This window comes from Periplaneta americana, chromosome 4 (assembly GCF_040183065.1).
Source record: "Periplaneta americana isolate PAMFEO1 chromosome 4, P.americana_PAMFEO1_priV1, whole genome shotgun sequence".
Lineage (NCBI taxonomy): Eukaryota > Metazoa > Arthropoda > Insecta > Blattodea > Blattidae > Periplaneta > Periplaneta americana.
Genome location: NC_091120.1, coordinates 15,296,795 through 15,319,985, shown reverse-complemented (window position 1 = coordinate 15,319,985; position 23,191 = coordinate 15,296,795). Strand labels below are relative to the sequence as shown.

At 34.2% G+C, this 23,191-nt stretch overlaps 1 protein-coding gene across 1 annotated transcript in view; it reads right to left on the bottom strand.

Annotated features, from left to right (window-relative positions):
• Positions 1-22,141, bottom strand: part of LOC138697549 (lateral signaling target protein 2 homolog) — a 51,195-nt gene extending 29,054 nt beyond the window's left edge. The window contains exons 1-4 of the mRNA XM_069822883.1: positions 21,901-22,141; positions 16,114-16,260; positions 11,101-11,232; positions 6,955-7,292 (exon numbers count right to left, since the gene is read on the bottom strand). Coding sequence (XP_069678984.1) covers positions 6,955-7,292; positions 11,101-11,232; positions 16,114-16,260; positions 21,901-21,936 — 653 coding nt within the window. The 5' untranslated portion in view covers positions 21,937-22,141. The remainder of the gene's footprint in view (positions 1-6,954; positions 7,293-11,100; positions 11,233-16,113; positions 16,261-21,900) is intronic.
• Positions 22,142-23,191: the final 1,050 nt, after the last annotated feature.

The following is a 23,191-nucleotide window of genomic DNA, read 5'->3' as shown; positions in this document are numbered from 1 at the left end:
GAATAAACTAGCGGCTGTGTGGACACATACAAAACTAACAAAAAATATCTAATCAAATAATGTTGTACAAGATATTTATTTCAAAGTTGTCACTTCTTCTATAACATCAGCTCAAAAGTATGAATTGATTTCTATTTCTACGACTATTGAAAAATTCGCCTCAGTAACTCTTCTTCTCAAAGATGTCTGGCATGTTGCAAAGTATTTAACAAAAACATAGTATCATGGAGTCTTGGGAGTTTAATACTTATGCATCACATTCCGAAACAAGAGAGCAGCTATTGTTTCATACCCTTGCACACGTGACTATAAGAACAAAAGACACAATAACGCTCACTCATTGGTCTCGTTCAGTCATCTCTTCCATTCTAATGCACCACAAGAAGTTCTCACGAGTGTGAGAGAGCAAGTTGTGTGTTTTTTTAAGTACATTATGTTGCAGAGTAAAGCAAATGACAGTGATAAAATATGTCAGATAAAATTCTGTGTTTTATGCAACCAGGCACGACATGTAATATTAAGGCTGTACGAGTTGTTTTTAAACGGTCAAATGATGAGGAAAGAAGCAAACTTAAGTTTCAAAAGTGTCAGGTTTTAACTGCACAAACATGCAGTGTGAAGCAATCTATAATGTCCCGCATATAGAGTAATTGTGATCGGGTATATCTATTTTAGCTGATTAAAAGGTTGTTTGATATCAGTTGTTACCTTTTACTTGAACAATTCTGGGACACATTAGCAGCTGTGAATTTAACACGGAAATAAACCCATTTCCTGCATACTAGCAGAAATATTCTTATACCACATAGAACAGACATACATACTAAACAAAGACAACAACAAACACACGACAACATCATATGAGTAGCTTAATATCAAAGACGGACATCTGACCTCAATCGAAATTTAGACAGCTGTAATTTTTTATACAATTTTTCATGCTCTTTCCATTTATAGTGAAACCATATGCAAACTCTAACACTATATTTATAAAATAAATTGTGTTAAATATTACAAAGAATACTGTGAATTAAAAAATTGCCTCTAGATCAAAACTATGGAGACGACAGATGTCAGTCTTTGATATTAAGCTACTCATATATTGGCACAGATACGTAGATGACATACTAATACTATACAAAGGAAACAAAAGACAGATCCAAAACCTACATCAACACATAAACAAAATATACCCAAAGCTACACAACACATTAGAAATTGAAAACAACAAATCCATAAATTTTCTAGACATCACAATAACAAAAGGAGACAACAAACACACATTCAAAGTATACAGAAAACCCACAACAACAACAACATATATACACAACACATCCAACCACCCCACACAACACAAACAAGCTGCATTCTGAACAATGGTACACAGACTACTCAACATACCAATGAACCAACATGACTACAACGAAGAACTAAACACAATCAAATACATAGCACAAGAAAACGGATACAACTCCAACATAATAGACAACATAATACATAAGACAAAACAAAACCACAAAAAACAGAAGAATAGAACACAAACACAAGAACACAAAAAATACATCACACTAACATACGAAAACAAAAACACGCATAAAATTGCAACCTCATTCACGAAATTAAACTACAACATCGCATACAGAACAACTAACACTCTACAAAAACATCTCAACATACAAACACAAACAAACAAATACAACCACACAGGCGTATACAAACTCAAATGTAACACCTGCAACAACTTCTATATAGGACAGACAGGCAGATCATTTCAAATACGTTACAAAGAACACATCACAGCCATAACAAAATTACAAAACACCTCCACATATGCAGAACACATCACAAATGCCAACCACACCTACAGAGACATCAACACAGACATGGAAATACTGCACATCCAACCAAAAAGCCAGAAACTCAACACACTAGAACAATATGAAATATACAGACACACGAAAACACACCCCAACGATATTTTCAACACACAACTCAATTTCAAAACACATACACCTTTGACTCTACACTACGAACGCACCCTCACAGGAAACAAGAGGCACCAAGACCAACAACGACCAGTTCCGAAGATGACCGAAAATAGGTCGAAACATGTTAACAAGGTATGTTAATATTTAACACAAGAAAGTTCTTATCATACATATTCCAAAGGAAATAAACTATTAATACAATTACTATAGTCACACATGGAAAAAATGTAACTTATAAATATATTATGCAGTGTGTGCTTGACAATTATTTCCTTTCTCAAGTTCCAGAAATGATTATTTATATTACAGCTTAGTCTATCTTAGTCTTGACAAGATTTTTATTCAATTCCTATTTCCAAGTGTGTGACACTTTTAGATGCTGTCAAAATATATATTTTTTTCTTTTTTTTTTCTCCAAAAACGCTGTAAACTAAGCAAGTCCATGTATTCAGAATTCAGGCAGTTCTGTAGTTCACAATTTCATCTTAAACCTTCCATAAAGTTTGGAAATCATCAATGGAAAAGGGCAGCACCACTTTTTAGTAACAAGAGTATTAATAATTATTATACATAACAGAACATGAAACAGTTCTTATCTGCTTCCTTGGCTCTGTGATAGGACTTGTCCTTTGTCATGTGTTATCTCAGATGTGACCTTGTGTCGTTCTGACACAGCCAGAAAGGCTCACAACATAAGCTTGTCTTCAGTATATAGTAGAGATGGGATAAACTGTTCTTTTTAAGAAACAGTTTCGACTGTAACTGTTTCATGAACGAAGCTGTTCCAAAATAACAGTTTCGAAGAAACAGTTTCATAAAAATATCAGTCTTACTAATAAACGGTGTACAGTTTTTATACGAGACTTATGTAGAGTTGAGACAGAAAACGTTAGTAATAAACCGTGAATAAGCTATGGACGTATAAACAGTCTGTAACTATACAATGGGAATTGCTTTCCAGTAGTTATATACACGAAACCCCTCGTTTAAGTGTTGCATATAGGGAAAAAAATGGCCGCCCCTCTAACAGCTGTTCGTATCGACTGTCATTTTATGATGGTGGTTACCTTGTAACCACAGAAGAACAAACCAAATATCATAGAATTATTAGAATAATATTGCTGTAGCTTGTACTCTTTGACCAAAATGTAATGTGGTAATCGATTAGAGCCAGTTGTACTATCGATATTTAACACGTCACACTAGAGCGCTCTCCAGATGCAATAGAGAACCTTGGATATTTTATTACCTTTTGTAACGAAGTAATGACGAAACTATGACGTAGCTGTGTAACAGTTATACTGTTATACACGACGTATGTAGTGATTATTAGTAAGGAATTTACACACGACTTATAAACGATCTACTCATTGTATAAGTATAAGACAGTTAAACGTCTGTATATAGAGTTTTTATTAGTAAGACCGTATGTTTACAACATCAGTGCCAACTGTTTCAACCTCTCATCTGCTTCAGGAACATGTTTCAAAGCCCTTGAATCGCCTTTAAATCAGCTGTTCAGTGTATTATGACGACAAAAGTCATTTTTCGTAGGTTACTGTTAAGGGTACAGTAAATAACAATTCAAAATGAATCCATTTTAGTAAAAATAATGCATATAACCCTAGAAGAGTTTAATAATGATGACATTAGCCGATGATATTTTTCGCGGGAATATTAATAATAATTAACACTGTCAGGGCACCATAAACATATTCTCCATCAATGGACAGCTAATAATTAGATTTATTAGGGAATTTGATTCGTACAATTAAATTGCGCGATCCTACATAGGCTACTGTTGCACACACGATGGTCGTGTGGAACATGGATAATATTATATATACACTTTTGATTGGAGGTCAATGATAGCGCTACACGTGGCCTTTGCAGACAACAAAGAAGAGGAAAACTGTTTTGAAATTGAACTGCTTATCTCTTGGAACCTTGTGGAAAGATGAAGTCATCACTGGAGCAGTGTAACACTCTTTGGAACAGTTGGAACACATATCACGAAACTGTTTTGTATCGAAACAGTTACAATTGTGAAACAGTTTCAAATAAACTGTTCCAGCTTTTTTTACCCATCTCTAGTATATAGTGAGGGTCACATAAGAACAGTTCCTAAACAGCAAATATCGCCGTCTTGTCAGTGTTGCCAACTGTTACCAGATATCACATTATTCTACGTACTAAATGATTTATTAATTACCGCACTTTATGTTGGAAGGTTATTCAAAATAATTCAATAATTTGTAACATATTTTCGTAGGCAAACTATACGGGAAAGGCATCAACATGTCAAGTATTTTGTCTGGCAGTATGAAATTCATTTGTCTCGCAGTATGAAATTCAATGGTTTGACTAAACAATTGACTCACGAGACCTAACCTAAAAATGTATTTTGTTTGGCCACACGAAATTATTATTACTAACTCCGAAAACTTAACTGACTATAGTCTTGAATTATAACCACAACCCAACATATAAAATAACTATTATGTATTAATATTAATACTGATATTAATTAATTATTAGTATGTTCAAATTTCACTAGCTTCCAGTAATCGGCTCAGAAATCTAGTACAATTTTATTTTCATGGAACTCCAATACCGACAAATATTGTCGATATTTGTCTCAGCTGCCAACATACCAGTTACAAAATCACTACCATTTGTAGTATTTGTCAGTATCAAAATTCGAAACGAAGTTGGCAAAAGAAAATTCAACCTGCAAACTAGAAAATCACCACAATCCACTAGCTTATGTAGTAATGGGGGAAAAAATGGTTAGGTTTCACCCTTAGGGTATGAAGTAAGCTGACTCGCACTATAGGTGGGAAGATAAACCTCCCCTACACTGCACTGGATTCCAAGTCCTTATTAAAAAGAAGAGGTAAAACAAAGAAAAAAAAAAAGAGGATAATAATTATTTTCAAAATGCATGCATTAACTAAAGCAACTTACTGTATTGAGTAAACGAATTTTATGTTGTGCCTAAAAACTGTGACTAGCTACATTTAACCCTACAAAGAATCAATCACATTTTGACATCATTTGCTTCCATAAGAAGGCTTAACATCATTTCTATGTGCATAGTATTGTTATATATATATAACCCTTTATTAGAACTGCTTTTGCAGTTGTCTGTAGAGGTCCCTAATAAAATATAACAATAATATTACAATCATGAGAACAGAGAGAAATAATAAAAACATTACAATGTAAATTACCAATGAAATTTAGAGATTAGGCATTATATAAATGGTTATGCAATATTCTTATGGAGTATTTTATAATGTAAACAGTCTTTTTTAATATCTTCACAAGTAAAGGAAGATCCTCGCATCTACCATGTATAACTGAAGAGTCCACTGCAAGAATGATGGATGTCACTTTCTTGTCGAAAATGAACCAAGACTGTCAATGCATAGCTTAAGACATATAGAATGTACATAGAGAGTTATATGGCATTAACACTGATAGTCACTGTCCAGTAATGATCGGAAAATCACAGTTAAGCTCTGAGCGCTAAGCATTTCAAACTTTCAATTGCTTCTCCTGCAAAATGTATTCCAAATAACATCCATCATTCTTGCAGTGGACTCTTCAATTATTAGTGTTGTAACTCTTAAATAAGGAACACATGGAAGATACAGTGATAGTTTTTCTTCATCTATAACCTGTGCTTGCTGAAGGTCCTTCTCAAATCGGACTGTTGGAGCAAAAATCTTTGTAGACCTGTTATGGCCACTATCAACTCGCTGATCACTAAAATCTTTAGAAATAAAATGTACCTCTTTATACTGCGTGTTCAGTTCAAAGTGTGACATGGCTCGCTGTATGCCGTCACGTGGCTAGCCGATGAGCCTAGAGAATTTAATCTTGCTACACTTCTGCAGAGGTGTAATACCTAAATGCGAGAGAAGTTGCCTAGCAAGTACGGCGTTCATTCTGAAGTACGCAGAGTCCGTGGAAGTATGTACCGATACGTGCGGTAACACCGGTAGTGCAGGAATGTGAACTGTTTGGAAACACATACTGAGGTGAATTTTTTCTTACTGTCAGGATATGGCGAGATGGTTAAGACAATTACTTACGTATTTGTTGACATTAACTTGGACAGTCAACATGGACACAGAGCATTTGATTTGTGTTGTGGAATGTTGCGGTATGCAACAGATGATAACAAATACCCTGCGTACGACTTGCCTGCGCAAAACACAGTTCGAAAGAGGTTATGGTAGCACACAGACCGTACAGACCACCATCTGTTGCTACGATGTTCAAGTTATACTGTACACGTTCTCAAGTTCAGATTGAATGCCTTGATTAATATACAACTTCTCTGACATAAAAGTTGAAACTCGCTTCAAATCGCTGACTCACAACAGTGACGTCATGACACACCTTGAAATGAACACCCAGTATAGTTTCAATTTGGCTCTTATAAGGAAAGGTGCAATAATGGACCGTACTCTGTGATGGTACAAGTTTCTTAACAAATCCCCCTTTGAACAATAACCCAAGACATATTCTTTTCTGGAATTTTCTATTGTGGTTGTTATGGGAAAATTATAATTATCAGAAAATTCAGTCCAGAACTTCAGACCAAGTATTCCATTCCAGGACAATACCAATAAGGAATGACAGCAGTCCTCTTCGATATCCCATAATTATATTCTAATTTATGCATTAACTGCAAGTCAGCATGTCTTAGTGTATCAGTATAGTAATTCTCTAATAGGAATCACAACATGGGAACTCCTCTTTTTTCTCTTGTAAAAAATAATACAACTACGACACAGCACTCCACTACTGGCTGTTGCCATATGCAGGAGCTTTGCATCAGGATAAAAAACAGCCAACTATTGACAGAAAGTAAAATCCACGCATGTTCTCTGTATATCTAATAATAAAAGAAAACTCACTACATACTCTAATAACCTAATTTCTATACACATACCTCTGCAATGTTTCCGAAAACAAAACAACAACAAGCTGTTGCAGTTCGTATTCCTTTGTTGACTTAACAGGTACCATTGCACTCACATAGCACAGTTCAAATTCTGCAAACAGGCGATCGAAAATTTTGAGTGCCTCCTGCAACCTTTCCCCAAAGACTTCATTGAAGTTGCTTGCTACGTTTGCTTTCAGTGAAGTACTGCTGGTATTTCCTCGGAGGCACTGCTCTCGAAGGAGATTGCGGACATTCTCCAGAGCCTTTGTTAATGCTTTTGCCAGAGGTCGCATTGCTGAGCTCTCACCCTCACGATTCATAATGCTGGAGCCAGCAGCTAAACACTGCAAGTAATGAAAACAGAACTAATGGAGCTTTGAGAATCAATAGCACATTTCTGGAGTAAAATTTTGCATTTAAATTACAATAAAAGAAAAACTTCATTTCTCAATAATAGGTATTTTATGAATACGTAAGTCAACTTCATTGTAAATGCGTTTAACAACTGAAACTGAAACAACAACAACAACAATAATAATAATAATAATAAATTTAATTAAATTATTGAAAACAATAAAAATTAGAAAGAAATACGGCATGTATGATATTAAAATGGTCTATTCTACAGTCAATTGTCTTTTATTGACGTCATCCAATCATCTCTTCTTCCATTGTAAAAGCGGCCATATTGTTACTGAAATCTATACTAATAATAAATCTGTAGCCAAAATTTTTCTGGTAATTTTCGATTTTCAAAAATAATTGGTGTTAACATGTATAATTAACCATCCTGAAACCGAAAATCGCTTTTTTGAAATTTTTGTTTGTATGTCTGTCTGCCTGCCTATCTGTCTGTCTGGATGTTTGTTACCTTTTCACGCGATAATGACTGAACCAATTTATATGAAAATTGGAATATAAATTAAGTTCGTTGTAACTTAGATTTTAGGCTATATGACATTCAAAATACTTTATTTAAAAAGGGGGGTTATAAGGGGGCTTGAATTAAATAAATCGAAATATCTCCCTTATTATTAATTTTCATGAAAAATGTTACATAACAAAAGTTTCTTTAAAAATAATTTCCGATAAGTTTTATTCTATACAAAATTTTGATAGGACTGATATTTATTGAGATAAATGAGTTTTAAAATTACAATAACAATGCCATCTAAGGCGCTGTAAAAGGTAAAGGTAAAGGTATCCCCGTAACATGCCATGAAGGCACTTGGGGGGCATGGAGGTAGAGCCCCATGCTTTCCGTGACCTCGGCACTAGAATGAGGTGGTGTGGTCGGCACCACGCTCTGACCGCCTTTTACCCCCGGGAAAGACCCGGTACTCAATCTTATAGGAGGCTGAGTGAACCTCGGGGCCGTTCTGAAAGTTTGGCAACGAGAAAAAATCCTGTCACCACCTGGGATCGAACCCCGGACCTTCCAGTCCGTAGCCAGCTGCTCTAATCTAAGGCGCTGTACTGAAATAAAAACAAATGACTTCATCTATAAGGGGCCTTGGACAACAACAGTCGAAAGCTATTAAACATAGCCTACAGAGAATGTTTCTGTGTTTGTATGAAGTAATATCGGAAGCTAATTAATTGTTTAATTATTATTTCACCATTGGAAATTGTAGTTTCTCTAGATGGATATAATTTTACAATGTTATTACAGTAACATATGAAACATATAGCAAGTAATATAAAATATACACATTAAAACTAAATTATGTGTCAATCTTCATTAAACTATGGTTGCATGTAATAACAATTAAGAAACATGTTAAAGGAATTGTCATTGCACCAAATGATTGCTCTCTGGACCAAAATGATCGCATTTTAATTATTTAAATTAAGTAGCATTTTAAACGATTTGTCCTATCAAACACGAATGTTCCCTGGATCAAATGTCCTATTTTAATTGTGTAATTACTTTATATTTATTTCTAATAAGTGCAGCGGAGCGCAGGGTACAGCTAGTATTAAATAAAATAACATTAAATTAAAATTACGTAAATGGGGGACGAGCTCTTGATTGAATGTGTCATGTGGCATGAATATACTATATAATATGGCGTAAAACACATTTTTGTTTAATATTTAAGAATTCAAAATCAAACATTAATAGGCAGCAAACATGACAGCATTCATAACACGTAAATTCAACCATTTTACTACATACAGTAGCTCTCTGTAAGGTGAAAGACTTCAGTGGGGGGGGGGGGGAGCCCAGGTTCGAACCTGCGGTCAATTCATTTTTTTTTTATTATTATTCTGATAATTTATTTACATTATTTTAGATACGTTATTTTATTTTAACTCGACATAAAGGAGGTTTTACTACATAAATAATATATCCGTAGTATTTTCATTTATGCTGTCTCAAACAAAGTTACCATACAATTATGAGAATATACGTACGCAATCTCACTGAAAATAACAGTGTATTAATTCTAAAATATATGTCTTTCAAAATACTGTTGTTCATGTCCGAATATGTGTTACTGCTAAATTATATCTGTATTATCATGTCGTGAATGTACAGTAGTATGGATGTTACGTCTACTGGAAATAACAATCTGTTAATTTTTAAAATAAGCTTTTCTCAAAATATTATTCTTCAAGTCCAAAAAATGATTCATTGCGAGATTATACTGTATTCTGTACATAAAACAAAAATGACATAATTCATATACAGTATTATGTACGAGTATTTGTAAGACGTCATTTTTCAAGTCATATGTAAGAAACCAGGTATGGCATAAGCGGGGATAAAGCGAACAAGAGGTATAAAATTCTCTAGTCCTATTATATATGTATATATATATATATATTTTTATTTACATATTGATTCTTTGATATGATCAATAAAGAGGTAAATTTTAACTCCCCATGATACCCCAAGGGGTTCAGACTGGGAACAAGAGAATTCCCTATTTATAGTCAACTGTCTTTAATCGTCAAGCAAAAGCACACATAGACAGGAAATTACATTAAATTTGTGTCAGAACAGCTTTAGATCATGTATAACATTAAGTCTATGCTAAACGGATATAAAGGGACCGAGGGAATGTTTGTGTCTAGCTGAACTAAAAAACAAAGCTAATTAAAAACAAAAATAGTAAGGTACACGACATCTTTTCTTTTTGGTGCCTGATCTTCAGCTGTTTTATAAAGTGTTAATCTTGGCAGGCGTTTTGGCTAAGAAAGTCATTAATTCATGTAACTGACGCTATGTAAAGATTCATCTTTAGGGACGAGGAAAGCTTAGTAAAGACAGTAATTCATCTTGGTTTTCTATAGTTGAGTTGCCGAGATCTCCTGAAGTCTGAAGCAAAAAGGAAAACGCAGGCAATGCCGGGTGCTTTTATCTATAGTCCCGACGCTGTTATTTCCGGCGTGACTCAGCCCCTTTGCTTACGTCTTAGAAAGTAAAGGCTCTATAAAGTCTAGGTAGGTAGTATTGTTCGCCATTTTTGTTCTCACATTGCCAAGCTACCATATGAGGAATCTATTTGCCACACCGTTAAACATTATCATGTCGTAGCTCCTATGATAATAAATCAAACGCAATGTAATTCAGGAACTAATTGAGCGGCAAATAACGTCTTCATGTGCTTTCTGCGAACGCCAAAAAAAAGAGCGAAAATGGCGGGCGATTATATTAAGTATTTATCGAGCCTTAAGAAATGAATCAGCGAATCACAAGATGTACACGTTTAAATGTAGCCGACCTGCAATGCGATTGGCTGCCAGAAATTAGAGCGACAGGACTTTAGTTGCAAATAATTCTTCAGAGATGTCAAGACTGAAGTTAATACATGTATTTACAAATTCTAACTAGTTTTCTCATTAAATTGAATATTGATCGGTTTCTTGGTAAGTGAAAACATATGGTATTTAGTTTTGATAATATTAATTCCCACTAGATTGTCTGTGCACCATTTCTCCAGTTTAATTAATATTGCTTTAAGAACATTATCAGGTTCTTGAATCTGAGTGCCAGATGACAAGGTCATGTGATACCAGTATGTAGAATTTTACACCAGGCTCAGAGGTAACATTGTAACAAGCTTATAATGTTTAAAAATAAGAAAATATTACTATCTTTTAACCCCTTTAAATACAACACAAAATATATACAGCAATACTCACTTCAGCACCAAACCACAGTTGTCCTGCCAAGTTTTCCTGCATTACGTCATCTGGAAACTTGACACGGAAGTCCCTATTTGCTCTCTCAGTAGGTATAATATCATCCATTATGCGATTGCATATTGTTAACACCTGAAATAAATCATCTGTTAATTCTATTACAAAAATCTTATACCATACCTTTTCTTATTCACATTTCAAATGCCTGGATTTAATATTCCTAATTGTGATTATGTCAGGTGAAGAATACAATGTGTGTAGTTCTGCACTGTGTAACTTTCTCCATTCTCCTGCAACTTCTTCCCTCTTAGCCTCAAATATATTCCTAAGAGCCTTATTCTCAAACACGCTTAATTTCTGTTCCTCTCTCAAAGGGAGAGACCGAGTTTCACAACCATACAGAACAACCGGTAATATAACTGTTTTATAAAGTCTAACTTTCAGATTTTTTGGCAGCAGACTAGAGGACAAAAGCTTCTCAACCGAATAATAACAGGCATTTCCCATATTTATTCTGTGTTTAATTTCCTCCAGCGTATCATTTACATTTGTTACCATTGCTCCAAGATATTTGAACTTTTCCACCTTATCAATGGATAAATTTTCAGTTTTTATATTTCCATTTCGTACTATATTCTGTTCACGAGACATAATCATATATTTTGTCTTTTCGAGATTTACTTCTAAATTTATCTCTTTACTTGCTTCAAGTGAAATTCCAGTCTACGGCCAAATTAAACCATAAACCACTAATATTTTCTTGTGACTGTATGAAACAGGTTTTCATGAAAACTGTTCTATATAATAATTTAACCAAAACTACTTTCTGAGCATGAAGAATTATAGTAAACTGGCTTCATTCCTTTGCTTTTTCAAAATTCCAATAAGGTCTAGTAAATATTTTCTTAACTTGAAATACCATACATAAAATTCGACAGTAAGTATATACTGAGAAAGAACAGTCAAGTTTCACTTCATTCTTTTCCATGTAGGGTCTCAGGGAGAAAAAAAAACTTAATGAAATTTCATGAACTTCTTTATGCAACTATCGAACATTCATTTAAATCTACAAACATAGTATAGAACTTTAAAATTTGTGCACAAAAAGCTGTTTTCTTTGAAAATGTTTACAATTAACAGCATTTTCGTTGAGAAATACTACCTTCAAATATCCAACTATGAAATTCGATACCTCTGTCTCCAGCTTAGATGGAATCAGTCCTCACCAAACATTTCACAAAAGTTAATTTGTTTCCGAACAAATCGACCTACAACTTCTTATGTAACTTCATTACCAACAGATTAGGTCTCCTGACACACAGCACTTAATGATAATTTCACTTTCCAATTGAGGTCTTGTCCTTGTTGAATAATTATCGTAACTTTAAAAACAAACACGATGTCCTTCACAAGGTAACCAATTGAGTCCATGCAGTGTGCTAATGAACAGTGTCACTAAACCAATACACTTTTGTGTCTCGTGAATAGAAGCATTTTATATTAGCATTTCCAAAGCTGTGAAGTAGCCTATGTATATATAATAAAAACTGCATATCAAAGTAGAGAATTAATTATTGTCGTCAATATGATTTTTACATTTGAAATAAACAAACCAGTAACAAAGCTTTCAACACAAAAATGTAATTTATTCTGGAGACTAAATTTCCACAAATCTGATCTACAAAAATCGTAATTAAATGTTGTTGTTGTTGTTGTTTTCTAATGCCAGGCATTTGACAATAAAGTCATTTGACCTCTTGCACTCCAATATTTTTCAAAGATATTATCATGGCCAGCCACTGAAGCACAGATTTTGAGGTGTTCCGAATACATTTCTTGGTTTGAGTTGCACAATGGACAGTTAGGAGACTGATATATTCCAATTCTATGCAGGTGTTTGGCCAAACAATCATGGCCTGTTGCCAATCTAAATGCAGCTACAGACGATTTTCGTGGTAAATCGGGAACTAACTGTGGATTTTGATGCAGAGAGTTCCATTTTTTCCCTTGGGATTGTGTTATCAAATTTTGTTGTTGAAGTGTAAGTATGTAGATTTAATAAATCTTTTCACAGAGTAATACGTAGATTTAGTAACAGGTCTGTAAGTAGCAGCGCTGCCCTTCTTTGCTGAAGCGTCTGCATTCTCGTTTCCCAGGATTCCACAATGGGATGGTATCCATTGGAATATAATTCTTTTATTGAGTGTTATTAGTTGAGAGAGCATTTTAGTTATTTCTGCTATTTGAGATGAAGGTGTGTGTCTAGAGACTATTGATATAATAGCTGCTTTAGAGTCTGACAATATAACTGCATTTTTAAATTTATTGATGTGGCAGAGAAGATTCCTGAGACTTCGTAATTAAATGTAAATTAATAACTTCCAATATGGATATAGACATGCAGAAGATTCAAAATTACATATATCAGACTCCAGTATCTAAAAATATATCTGCAAATAATATCTATTCCTATTAAGGCTAAAAATGCAAAATTCACACATTTGAAGCAACTGCAAAAATGGCACACATCTATATATATATATATATATATATATATATATATATAATTTTAACTGGTAATGGAAATTACGGGAAAACAGCTGAACGGACTTTAATAAATGGCCCCTCATTTTCAAGCTTGGAACCCAAAGTTTTTCGGAAAAATAGTAGTTTTCAGTGAAATGTCAATTTTCCTACATAATTTTCCTATTTTCCAAAATCCATCTGTCGTCAGTTTTGAGAACTAGCTAATTGCATTCAGGGGAAGCGAAGCGAGCATCAAGTCGGCCGTGTTGCATTTCAAAATAAAACAAAACACACACTACAGTAAACAATATTACACGAAGGCCATGATCTGCAAGAATGCTGACATATTTAGAGCTCAAATTAAATTGGTTATTAAAAACTTAACTTACTAAAAATAATTTACAGGTTCGATTCTGTGGTGTGTAATTTTCTGGGTACAGCTGTGTATTGGATATTAAAAACTACAAAACTTGAGGTGGTTTGATGACAATATTACTATTAGAAATTAAATATTATTGTAATTAATGCCGTGATGTGACTATTTTTCATTAATTATACATATTAATGCTATAGTGATGATATGAAAGTGAAACGTTTTGGGGTTATATAAGTAGATGTAGAGAATAACAAATTAGATTTTGATTTCTATATTTTACTGAGTGGCGGCTATATAGTATATATACTATATGTTACTGAAAGCTATAAAACTTACTTAAGATAATAATATTATCAAAAATCAAATATTTTTATAGTTATTAATCAAGTGGGGTTGGGTCTTTTTCATATATTTAATGACGGTGTGATGTAGATATATGCGTAGTTCTCTTCAGTATTGGCTCAAGAGAGAGTATGTTTCATTATTATGGAAGCAAATAACTTTCAGAATGTCTGGTATTCTTCATTGAAAATAAATCTGAAAAATTTTTATTTGAACGTCTAATGAACTTAGTTTGCAGCATTTGCTGCACAAGCCACTAGTACTAACATAATCCCATTATCACAGACTTTCATAAAGCTAATTTACTTTGCAGTATTTGTCACCTCACCTCACAGTCAGCAGAATTTTGTACCTCACAGTTCATTTTGAACACTCACAAAATACACAACAACAGCTTGTTACAACTAAACTCAGAGAATACTGAGGAAAGATGTTGGGTAAACCAGTCGACCTTGAATAGAGGGGGACTGACCTGCACAATGGGTCATTACTTCCTGGATCACTCTCATATGATTTATTTAAACCAATCTTATGCTAAAACAGAATTGACACGTATTTTTTACGCTTTACGGTGAATGTGATCAGAAATGTCAATACAATAAAAGAACTCGATACGATAAAAGAACTTCGATACGATAAAAGAACTACAATATGATAAAAGAACTTAAATGGGAAACTTTGGAAAACAGACATAGTAAAACTAGAATAACATCATTGTATAGAGAACATCTAGGTCAGAAAGCATGGGTAGGCATAACGGCTCGGTTAGAAAAGCCAACGTACTATGGTAGGAACAATCATGATTTTAAAATCAAATGTAGGAAACAGAAAACGGATGTAGGTAAATTCTCATTTTTAAATAGAACTATAAATGATTGGAATGACCTACCTGCAGCGGTCTTTGAGGGCTGTCCTTCCTTAAGGAGATTCAAGAATAACTTAAAAAGTTGTGTATAAATTGCAAATTAAAATTAAGGTGACATTTAACATTTAATTTTTTAAGGTGACATGTATTTATTTAGCCTGACGAGTTACTTCCTTGGTTTGAATTGTAAATTATTTAAAAATTGCGTGTAAGAGCCTTAGACTAGAAATGATTAGTTTAAATGCAGTTCTGTTTATAAGTATGCATAAGGATGTAATTATTTGACTTATTTGAACTGTTATATCAGTGAAGCGAGGTGAGTCAGTGGAGTTATGGTTTTACAATGCAGTGAATAGTTCCGATCAGTGGTAATTTATAGCGTCAATGAAATGTGTTCTATAGTGTCAGTGAAATGTGTTAAAGAGTGTCAGTGAAATGTGTGCTAAAGTGTCAGTGAAATGCGTCATAGTGCCACTACAGTGAGTGAGATGAGAGTAAAGTGAAAGACTATTGAAACTTATGTAGGGCCTATACATAATTATGTAGGTTGTATTGTAACATTAGGTATTTTATTTATGTTTTATTATTATTCTGTTAAATTGTATTGTGTATTCTTATTGTATTGTGTATAAAATTGTATTGTAAATTTTATTGTGTATTGCTTATCATTTTATTGTGTATTGTTTATATTGTGTATACCACTGCCACCGGGTGCTTGCCCACTTGCAGTGTAAATAAATACATACAAATAGACTTTTGGGTGAACTTAACATTTCCAATGTTTCAGAACTACATATAGGTTCCATCATTAGGACCTACTCCGTTCAGCTCGTTAAATCTGACTACCGGTACTCCAGATTACACAATATAAATGGAACAAACCATTACCATATAATTACATTACCTTATCTTGACACTGTCTCAGATGATTAACAAGTGCTGTGCATCTTTCAGGGTCTTTTCGCCCATCAAAACTATCCAATTCAGCTGCTACGAGGTTTAATGCCTCATCAGCATAGAAGAACTGGGCCAGCAAAGATGGATCATCTCTCTGCAAACCACATAATACCACATGTTAGCTTCAAAATACTTAAATTCTTATAAGCTCTCCCTTCAAATTAAATTAAGTAATATGCTATTAATTATTACAATATGTAACAGTTCTATTATGTCTTACCGGCCAACAACTGGGAAAAGAGCAGTCCTATACATATGAGAGGACATAAATCATATCCAACTTTCTCGTGTACATACGATACAAGATTATCGAGTTATTGCTAATGAGATTGTGAAATGCACACGACATCAGTTTACATGCTGTTATTAGGTCTGATTTATCTGTCTGTCAGTTGTGCTGCAGTCTATGACAATTCAGTCATTTCCCGTTTTGCATTTGAATATTGCTTTATGATGACCTCACAAGTTCCTGGAGTTTTGAAATGCTGTTTCTACTATCCAAATGTTCTGGTTCTTCATATAACATGCAATTCAAACACATTAACATTCACAAAGTATTTTTCCTTTTATCATTCTGTTGGCAGAGACACAACAAATTATGATGGTGAAATAGAGGCTATACACATTGCTCTCCGACAATTATTAAATCTTCCCTTAAATAAATATAACAAGATAGTAATTCTTTCAGATTCTAAAGCTGCAATTCAGGGAATATGTTCAAATGCTACAAAGAAGTCAACAAAAATAAGAGAATGCTACAAAATGTTAACACAACTCCAAAAAGTTAATAAGATTGTCCATCTCCAATGGATTCCAGCACACTGTGGAGTCAAGTCATGGGGAATGAAACCGCAGACACACTTGCAAAGAAAGGCACAACAATAAAACAAAAGCCTAAATTTAATTTCTCATATTCCTCAATAAAACGCTTGATCACTACAAAATTTTCTCATTCATACCTACAAGAAATGGAATCAAATGCTAAAGACAAAAAATGGATTACACTACTTTCCAACCCAGATATAATCCCCAGAGACCAAGGAAAACAGCAGTTGCAGCCTTCAGACTATTGACAAATCATGACTGTCTAGCAAGTCATCTCTACAGAACAGATATCTCAGCTTCACCAATATGTGTCCTATGTAACGATCCAGCAGAAATGAATGAAGACCACTTGAAGACCTGTGAAGCATTAAGATCAGAAGAAACTACAGTTCAAAAGTATTGGAAAGCACGACTGCTAATGGCTTCATTGCCAGATGCAAGGCACTAGACAACAACAACAACAACAACATTCACAAAGTATCGTGTTTGTTGGCATAAAAGACGCATTCCCTTTTTTGTACACATTTCTGAGGGAAAATATTTTATCATGAAATATAATAATGAATTTAAAATATCAAGCATAAATAAGTAGAAGTAGGTCTATTTCCATTAGATACCTAATCTAAAAAAAAAAAAAAATAAATAAATAAAAACCACGCACACACACACACATCTACCTCCTCCCCCCCCCCCCCCCGCACTGTTTTACCAGTCTCAACATCTCAGGTTATTTAGCATCTGAATGAAATGATGATAAAGCCATGAAATGAGTCCGAGGTCCAGCACCAATAGTATTGGCATATAAGATCATCCTGTTTTTCAAACCAATTTTCAAAGAAAAAAGAATGTGTCTTATACATCAGCAAATACGGTATATAAATATTCTGTAAGTCAAATGTGTTCAGTGACGAGTCTAAACTTTGCAACAACCAATGACAACAACGAATTCAATTTCAATTAGTCAGGCCTAAAGTTTTCCAAATTTGAATATTTTACAGTTCTGATTTCAGTTTTTCATAAATGTTAAATTTATCAAAAAGTTTGTTGTTTAGTCAACTGTCCGAAGTCAGGTTTGAATCTCATAAGTGAGACCAATAAGGCATCACTCATGAGGCAACTAAGCCAGGAGATAATGGGGCGTCGTAGCTAATTCCTTTCCTCCATTTTACCATTATGATAATTTGATTTCCCATGGATGGACTTTAGTTGCATTTTTTGGCAGTGTATCTGCAATTTAATTTTCATGCACCCCACAATGTGCTTGCAGCAATAAAATGCAGAACAATTTTTTCACTACACTGGCTAAGATTCTTCTATCAGGTGAATGTCCATAACACTTTATTTATTCAGGAAAGAGAAACATTAGGTGTAGGAATGTTCTTTCACAATAATGTCAAGCAGATACTAGATAGCTTACGAACTATTAATCACTTTTAACTGGGAAGCAGCATCATCATGAGCATCCTCACAGGTTGTAGTCCTTTGAAGAATTGTTACGGTCTACCAAAATTTTCTTTCCACTGTTTTTGAGGACGTCCCAATGATCTTTTTCCTGTTGAATTATAATTCACGATTGCTTTTGGTATTCCATTGTTTGACAATCAATTTACATGTTGGAGCCAATTGCTTTGATATTGATGTATGTGATCCAGAACAGGTATCATTTGAAGCTCGTTCAAGACATCTTCATTTTTTAAAGTCTGGGCACAAAACAAAGGTGGCGTAGAATGAGAAGTTTACGAAATTGGGATGATAACATTAAACAAATTATTGCAAACAAACGAGAAGCATATCATAAATATCTCTGCAGTAGAAGGGAAGATGACAAAATTAATTACCACGAAAAACAGAGATTGCCAAACGTGAAGTTAGAAAATACCATAGACAAAATTGAGGCAAATATGACTCCTTTCTTGAAAATAATATAACACGACCTCAATCACAAATATATAAAATAATGAAATTTCTTGGTAAAGAAATTAAGGAAACTCTAAGTTTAAATATAATTTCTACGGAAACATGGTTAAATTACAGTGAAACCTCTCATTTACGGACATCGAAGGGACATAATCTGTCTGCATCTGAGAGGTGTCCTTTATTGGGAGGGAGGCTCCCCAATCTAACAGTAAATTTATAATATGCATTATGTATTCCTTCATGCTTTAAATGAAATGTATTAATTACTGTAGTTTAATTCTAAATACAGTCTACTGTACTATAGTAAATTCTTTGAAACTTTGAACTACAGTAAATAAGACCGAAAAAGGAAAATACAGTACTGTGCCATGCAATTTTATTCTAGGTCTACAGTTATGCAGTACTGTAATTTACAGTTTTCAACTTAACCTTTACGTTCAGGTGCCATGTCTCTGGAAACAGAACAACTGACTGAAGTGAAGAGAATAATCCTACTAACAAGTCTTGTGTCGAATACAATTTCACGATTGCAGAAACCTTGGACCCATCAGACCGGTTAAATTTTATGATTTTGTTTATCCACCCGCTTCCAGCTAACAAGGGGTAGCCGGCTGGGCTAGTGGTAGCCTACGAGACCCTTATTGTCTTCTTTCATGTTAAGGAATTTCTGTACAGTTCTCAAAACTAAATTTTCCATTTCTGTAACACATTAGGTCTTAAAATCAAAATTCTGTCCGCAGTCAGGAGGTAAAGCAACCTTTAGGACTGTGAAACAGCTGTCCATGTCTCTATCTGAAAGTGTCTGTAAACGAGAGTTAAATTTATCATTATTTCTATATTATTTCAGTTGGGACATAAAAATCTATCCATATATAAGGAGTGTCAGTATCTTGGGGGTGTCTGTAAGAAGAGGTTTCACTGTATTATTATCAATGGCATCAAAACACTACCCCTTGATGTTACCATACTCTGGTAATTCTCATACAGAATCATTACCTTGAATGAACTTCTTACAGTCCTACGAAATATGAAAAGTAACAAAGCAATAAGTGAAGATTATATAAATACAGAATTGTTTAAATGTGCAGAACAAGCTTTCCTCTTAAAGATTCCTCTCTTTCCTGAACCTAATAAGGAATGGGCAAGAACCAACCAATAGTTGGTCTAAATCTATTGTAATTCCAATATACTTATAAGGCGACTGAAATAACTGCGTCAATTATAGAGGTGCCTAGTGAACAAATAAAACTATAAAATTTTTGCAAATATAATAAAAAATAGACTTCACGGTTATTATGAACATTTTTTGAGAGAAGAACAGAACGATTTTCGAAACTGTTTAACTAGGAAATACTATGGTTCTGTTTACTCCCATAATAGATCCTGCTTCCACTTCTCAGTTGCAGAATAAAGATCGGTAGAGCGTTCGCGCGCTAAGCGAAGGGTCCCGGGATCGATACCAGGCTCCGGAACAATTTTTCCTTGAAATTATTCAAACCTGCTTTACAGGGAGCTACTACCTGAAAGCCAGATTTGTATAATACCTTGAAAATGTCTTGAATTTATAGTATTGATTAGTAGAAATTGATGTGATCACTGGGAGAGCTGTAAACCTACCCAAACCACCCTAAATACGTACCTTACTTATATACGAAAATCGTCGAGCGTGAATGAAGAATGTAACAATGGGTTTCAGTATCTCCAACATAGTAATAATACTACACACCTAATCAAACCTAACCTAACCTCTCATAAAACTACACACCTAATCAAACCTAAACTAACCTGTTACATAATACAAACCTAATCTAATCTAACCTAACCTAACACATAATACTACACACCTGTAGTAACATTCCTCACATTTTGTATCATTTCATTTGTATGTATTGCCGGCCCTGCTCTCGTGTCGGTAGCCATATAGTGGAAGTGGATCGTAATTCCAGGAAGAAAAAATGGCGAATTTCATAATAATTATATGGTAATTTGCTAGGAGATGTCATTGCATATAGACCACTTTTACACTAAACCTAAAATTTGTTTTTGCAATATATACTAAATCCCTAAACTGACCTAACCTAACCTTTTCCTTAATCTGTGACAAATTAGGTTAGGTTAGTGTTTTAGTATACGTTGTAGCCTATACACTAAGGTTAGGTTTAGTGTAAAAGTGGTTTATATGCAATGACGTCTTCTAGCAAATTACCCATTCCTTCAGTAGGCCAATTTGACGAGAAATAATATTACCGTACTGAATTAGGATTTATATATAATATCAAATGTAGCCTAGGCCTAACGAAGTGATGGTGTCACGAATATTTCCGCCTCATGGAGAAAATATTATACTTTGTGTATTATAGATCCACACGGCCTTTCTTACACGTTGTCTATAGGTCTAGTAATGACAAACGTTTCACAAACCATCCCTCTAACGGACACAATTAGGATAGGCCCTAATATTAGGTATTTTGGTCCACGTGAGAAGACATCAAAGAGAGAAGGATTAGCGAAGTCTTGTAAATCTTTTGAAAAAGAAGTGTAGGCTTACTATAAATGAATTCACCGTTTCAAGAAGAGAGTTGATAACGAAAGTGAAAATGGTTTTACAAATTCTCTTTAAAAAACGATAGCACGTTTTCCCGTTACGGTATTTCAAAGACGAGTAACTTCTAAATATATATTCCGCATTTATTAACAACTTTTTAACTGCAATTAATACACTGAGCTAATCTCCATTGAAGTGTGAAAGAAAATCTTACAAATTAATTTCGAATAGGCCTACCGTACACCAAGGACAATGGCATTTCTTTATACGTAGTTCAAACTGTTTCCTAAAATGTAATTAGGCTACTGATTAAATAGCAAAGCTAATATTATTCACAATCGTATTCCTCATTACAGACAATACGTCATACACCAGAATATACAAGAAATGAAGAAAATTAACAGACATGACGTTTGCTGCATTGCAACTTCCTTATGCTTTATTTACCTTAGGTTTATAGAACCACTTCCTTATAGATTCCATCTTCAAATTATATGCAGAAATAAACGCTACAAAAATCCACAGAGCATGTAAAAATATTGTAAAATAACCATTTCGGAAACTTTCAAATGTAATCCTTCATTGCAATGATTCACACTCGGTCAAAACCTGGTGAAAACCGTCTATGAATTTTATGAACGAAAAGTGTCTGAAAAAGGAAATTACGAAAACAACAGACAATCGTATACCGTCGGCTATCGAAATGTGCGCATGCGTGCTGCTCAACGAGTAGAAGAGAGAACTCGTTGGTGCTACTTTTCTATTCCATGGTATTTGTAAACTGTGAACCATAGGGTCGTAACAGATTTTAGTGTTTCACATAGGGACCATTTTTGTGCAATTATTTACTTGTATGTACCAACGAGTTAGAAAGATAGTACGTACTTTTGTCACTACAGAGCCTGAGCCACAGTCTAATACATACAGTCACGCAACTCATACGTATAAAATATGCCAACATTTGACAGCTGACGCGACAGTAGCCCTCTAGCGGCAGGCAAGTAAGAAGTGTGCACACGACACATGATAACACATCAGAAAACGGGTTTTGCGTAATTTATTTTATATTTTTATGCTGTACAGTGAGTGTGTATGGTTCTTATTAATTATACTTTAGAATCCTTGAAGAATTTCACACGCAGTTAATCTACAAGTTTCAGAAGCTGGGAATAAACGTAATTCTTTCTGCTCCTTACAACTGAATCATGGCCCTGATCACGTATCATGGTTTGAAATAATATAATTGTTCGTACGTATATTGTTAATTTAATTCATTCCTAAATATATTTATGAATCATTAGAACTCTATATTTCCTGTCAGAAGAGTCAAAATTAGTAGCTTCAAAATTGTAGGGCATATCTCGTAGGGTACATTGCGTAGTGAACTCCTCTCCCTATTTCCTGAGAAATTAACTATTTTCTATACCGCAAATTGGGGTAAACACGGCCGCTGAGGTAAACTTGAAAATAAAAAAGGGGAGGATTTAAACCTTAAAATGACCGACATTGATTTACGAAGTTCATCATTTTTCATTTCTTAAGAACCGGTATTTCCTTTATTATTTTGAGTCATAAATAGTGCTCATATTATGGTGTAAATTTTTATGGCAAGTGTACCGCATTTTACATTACATTTCCAATTTTCACACATAAGCTTAATTTTAACTTATCCTACCTATATAATACGTAATTTGCATGCACTTACTGTTAATATGACGTAGGTGAGAACAAATAAATG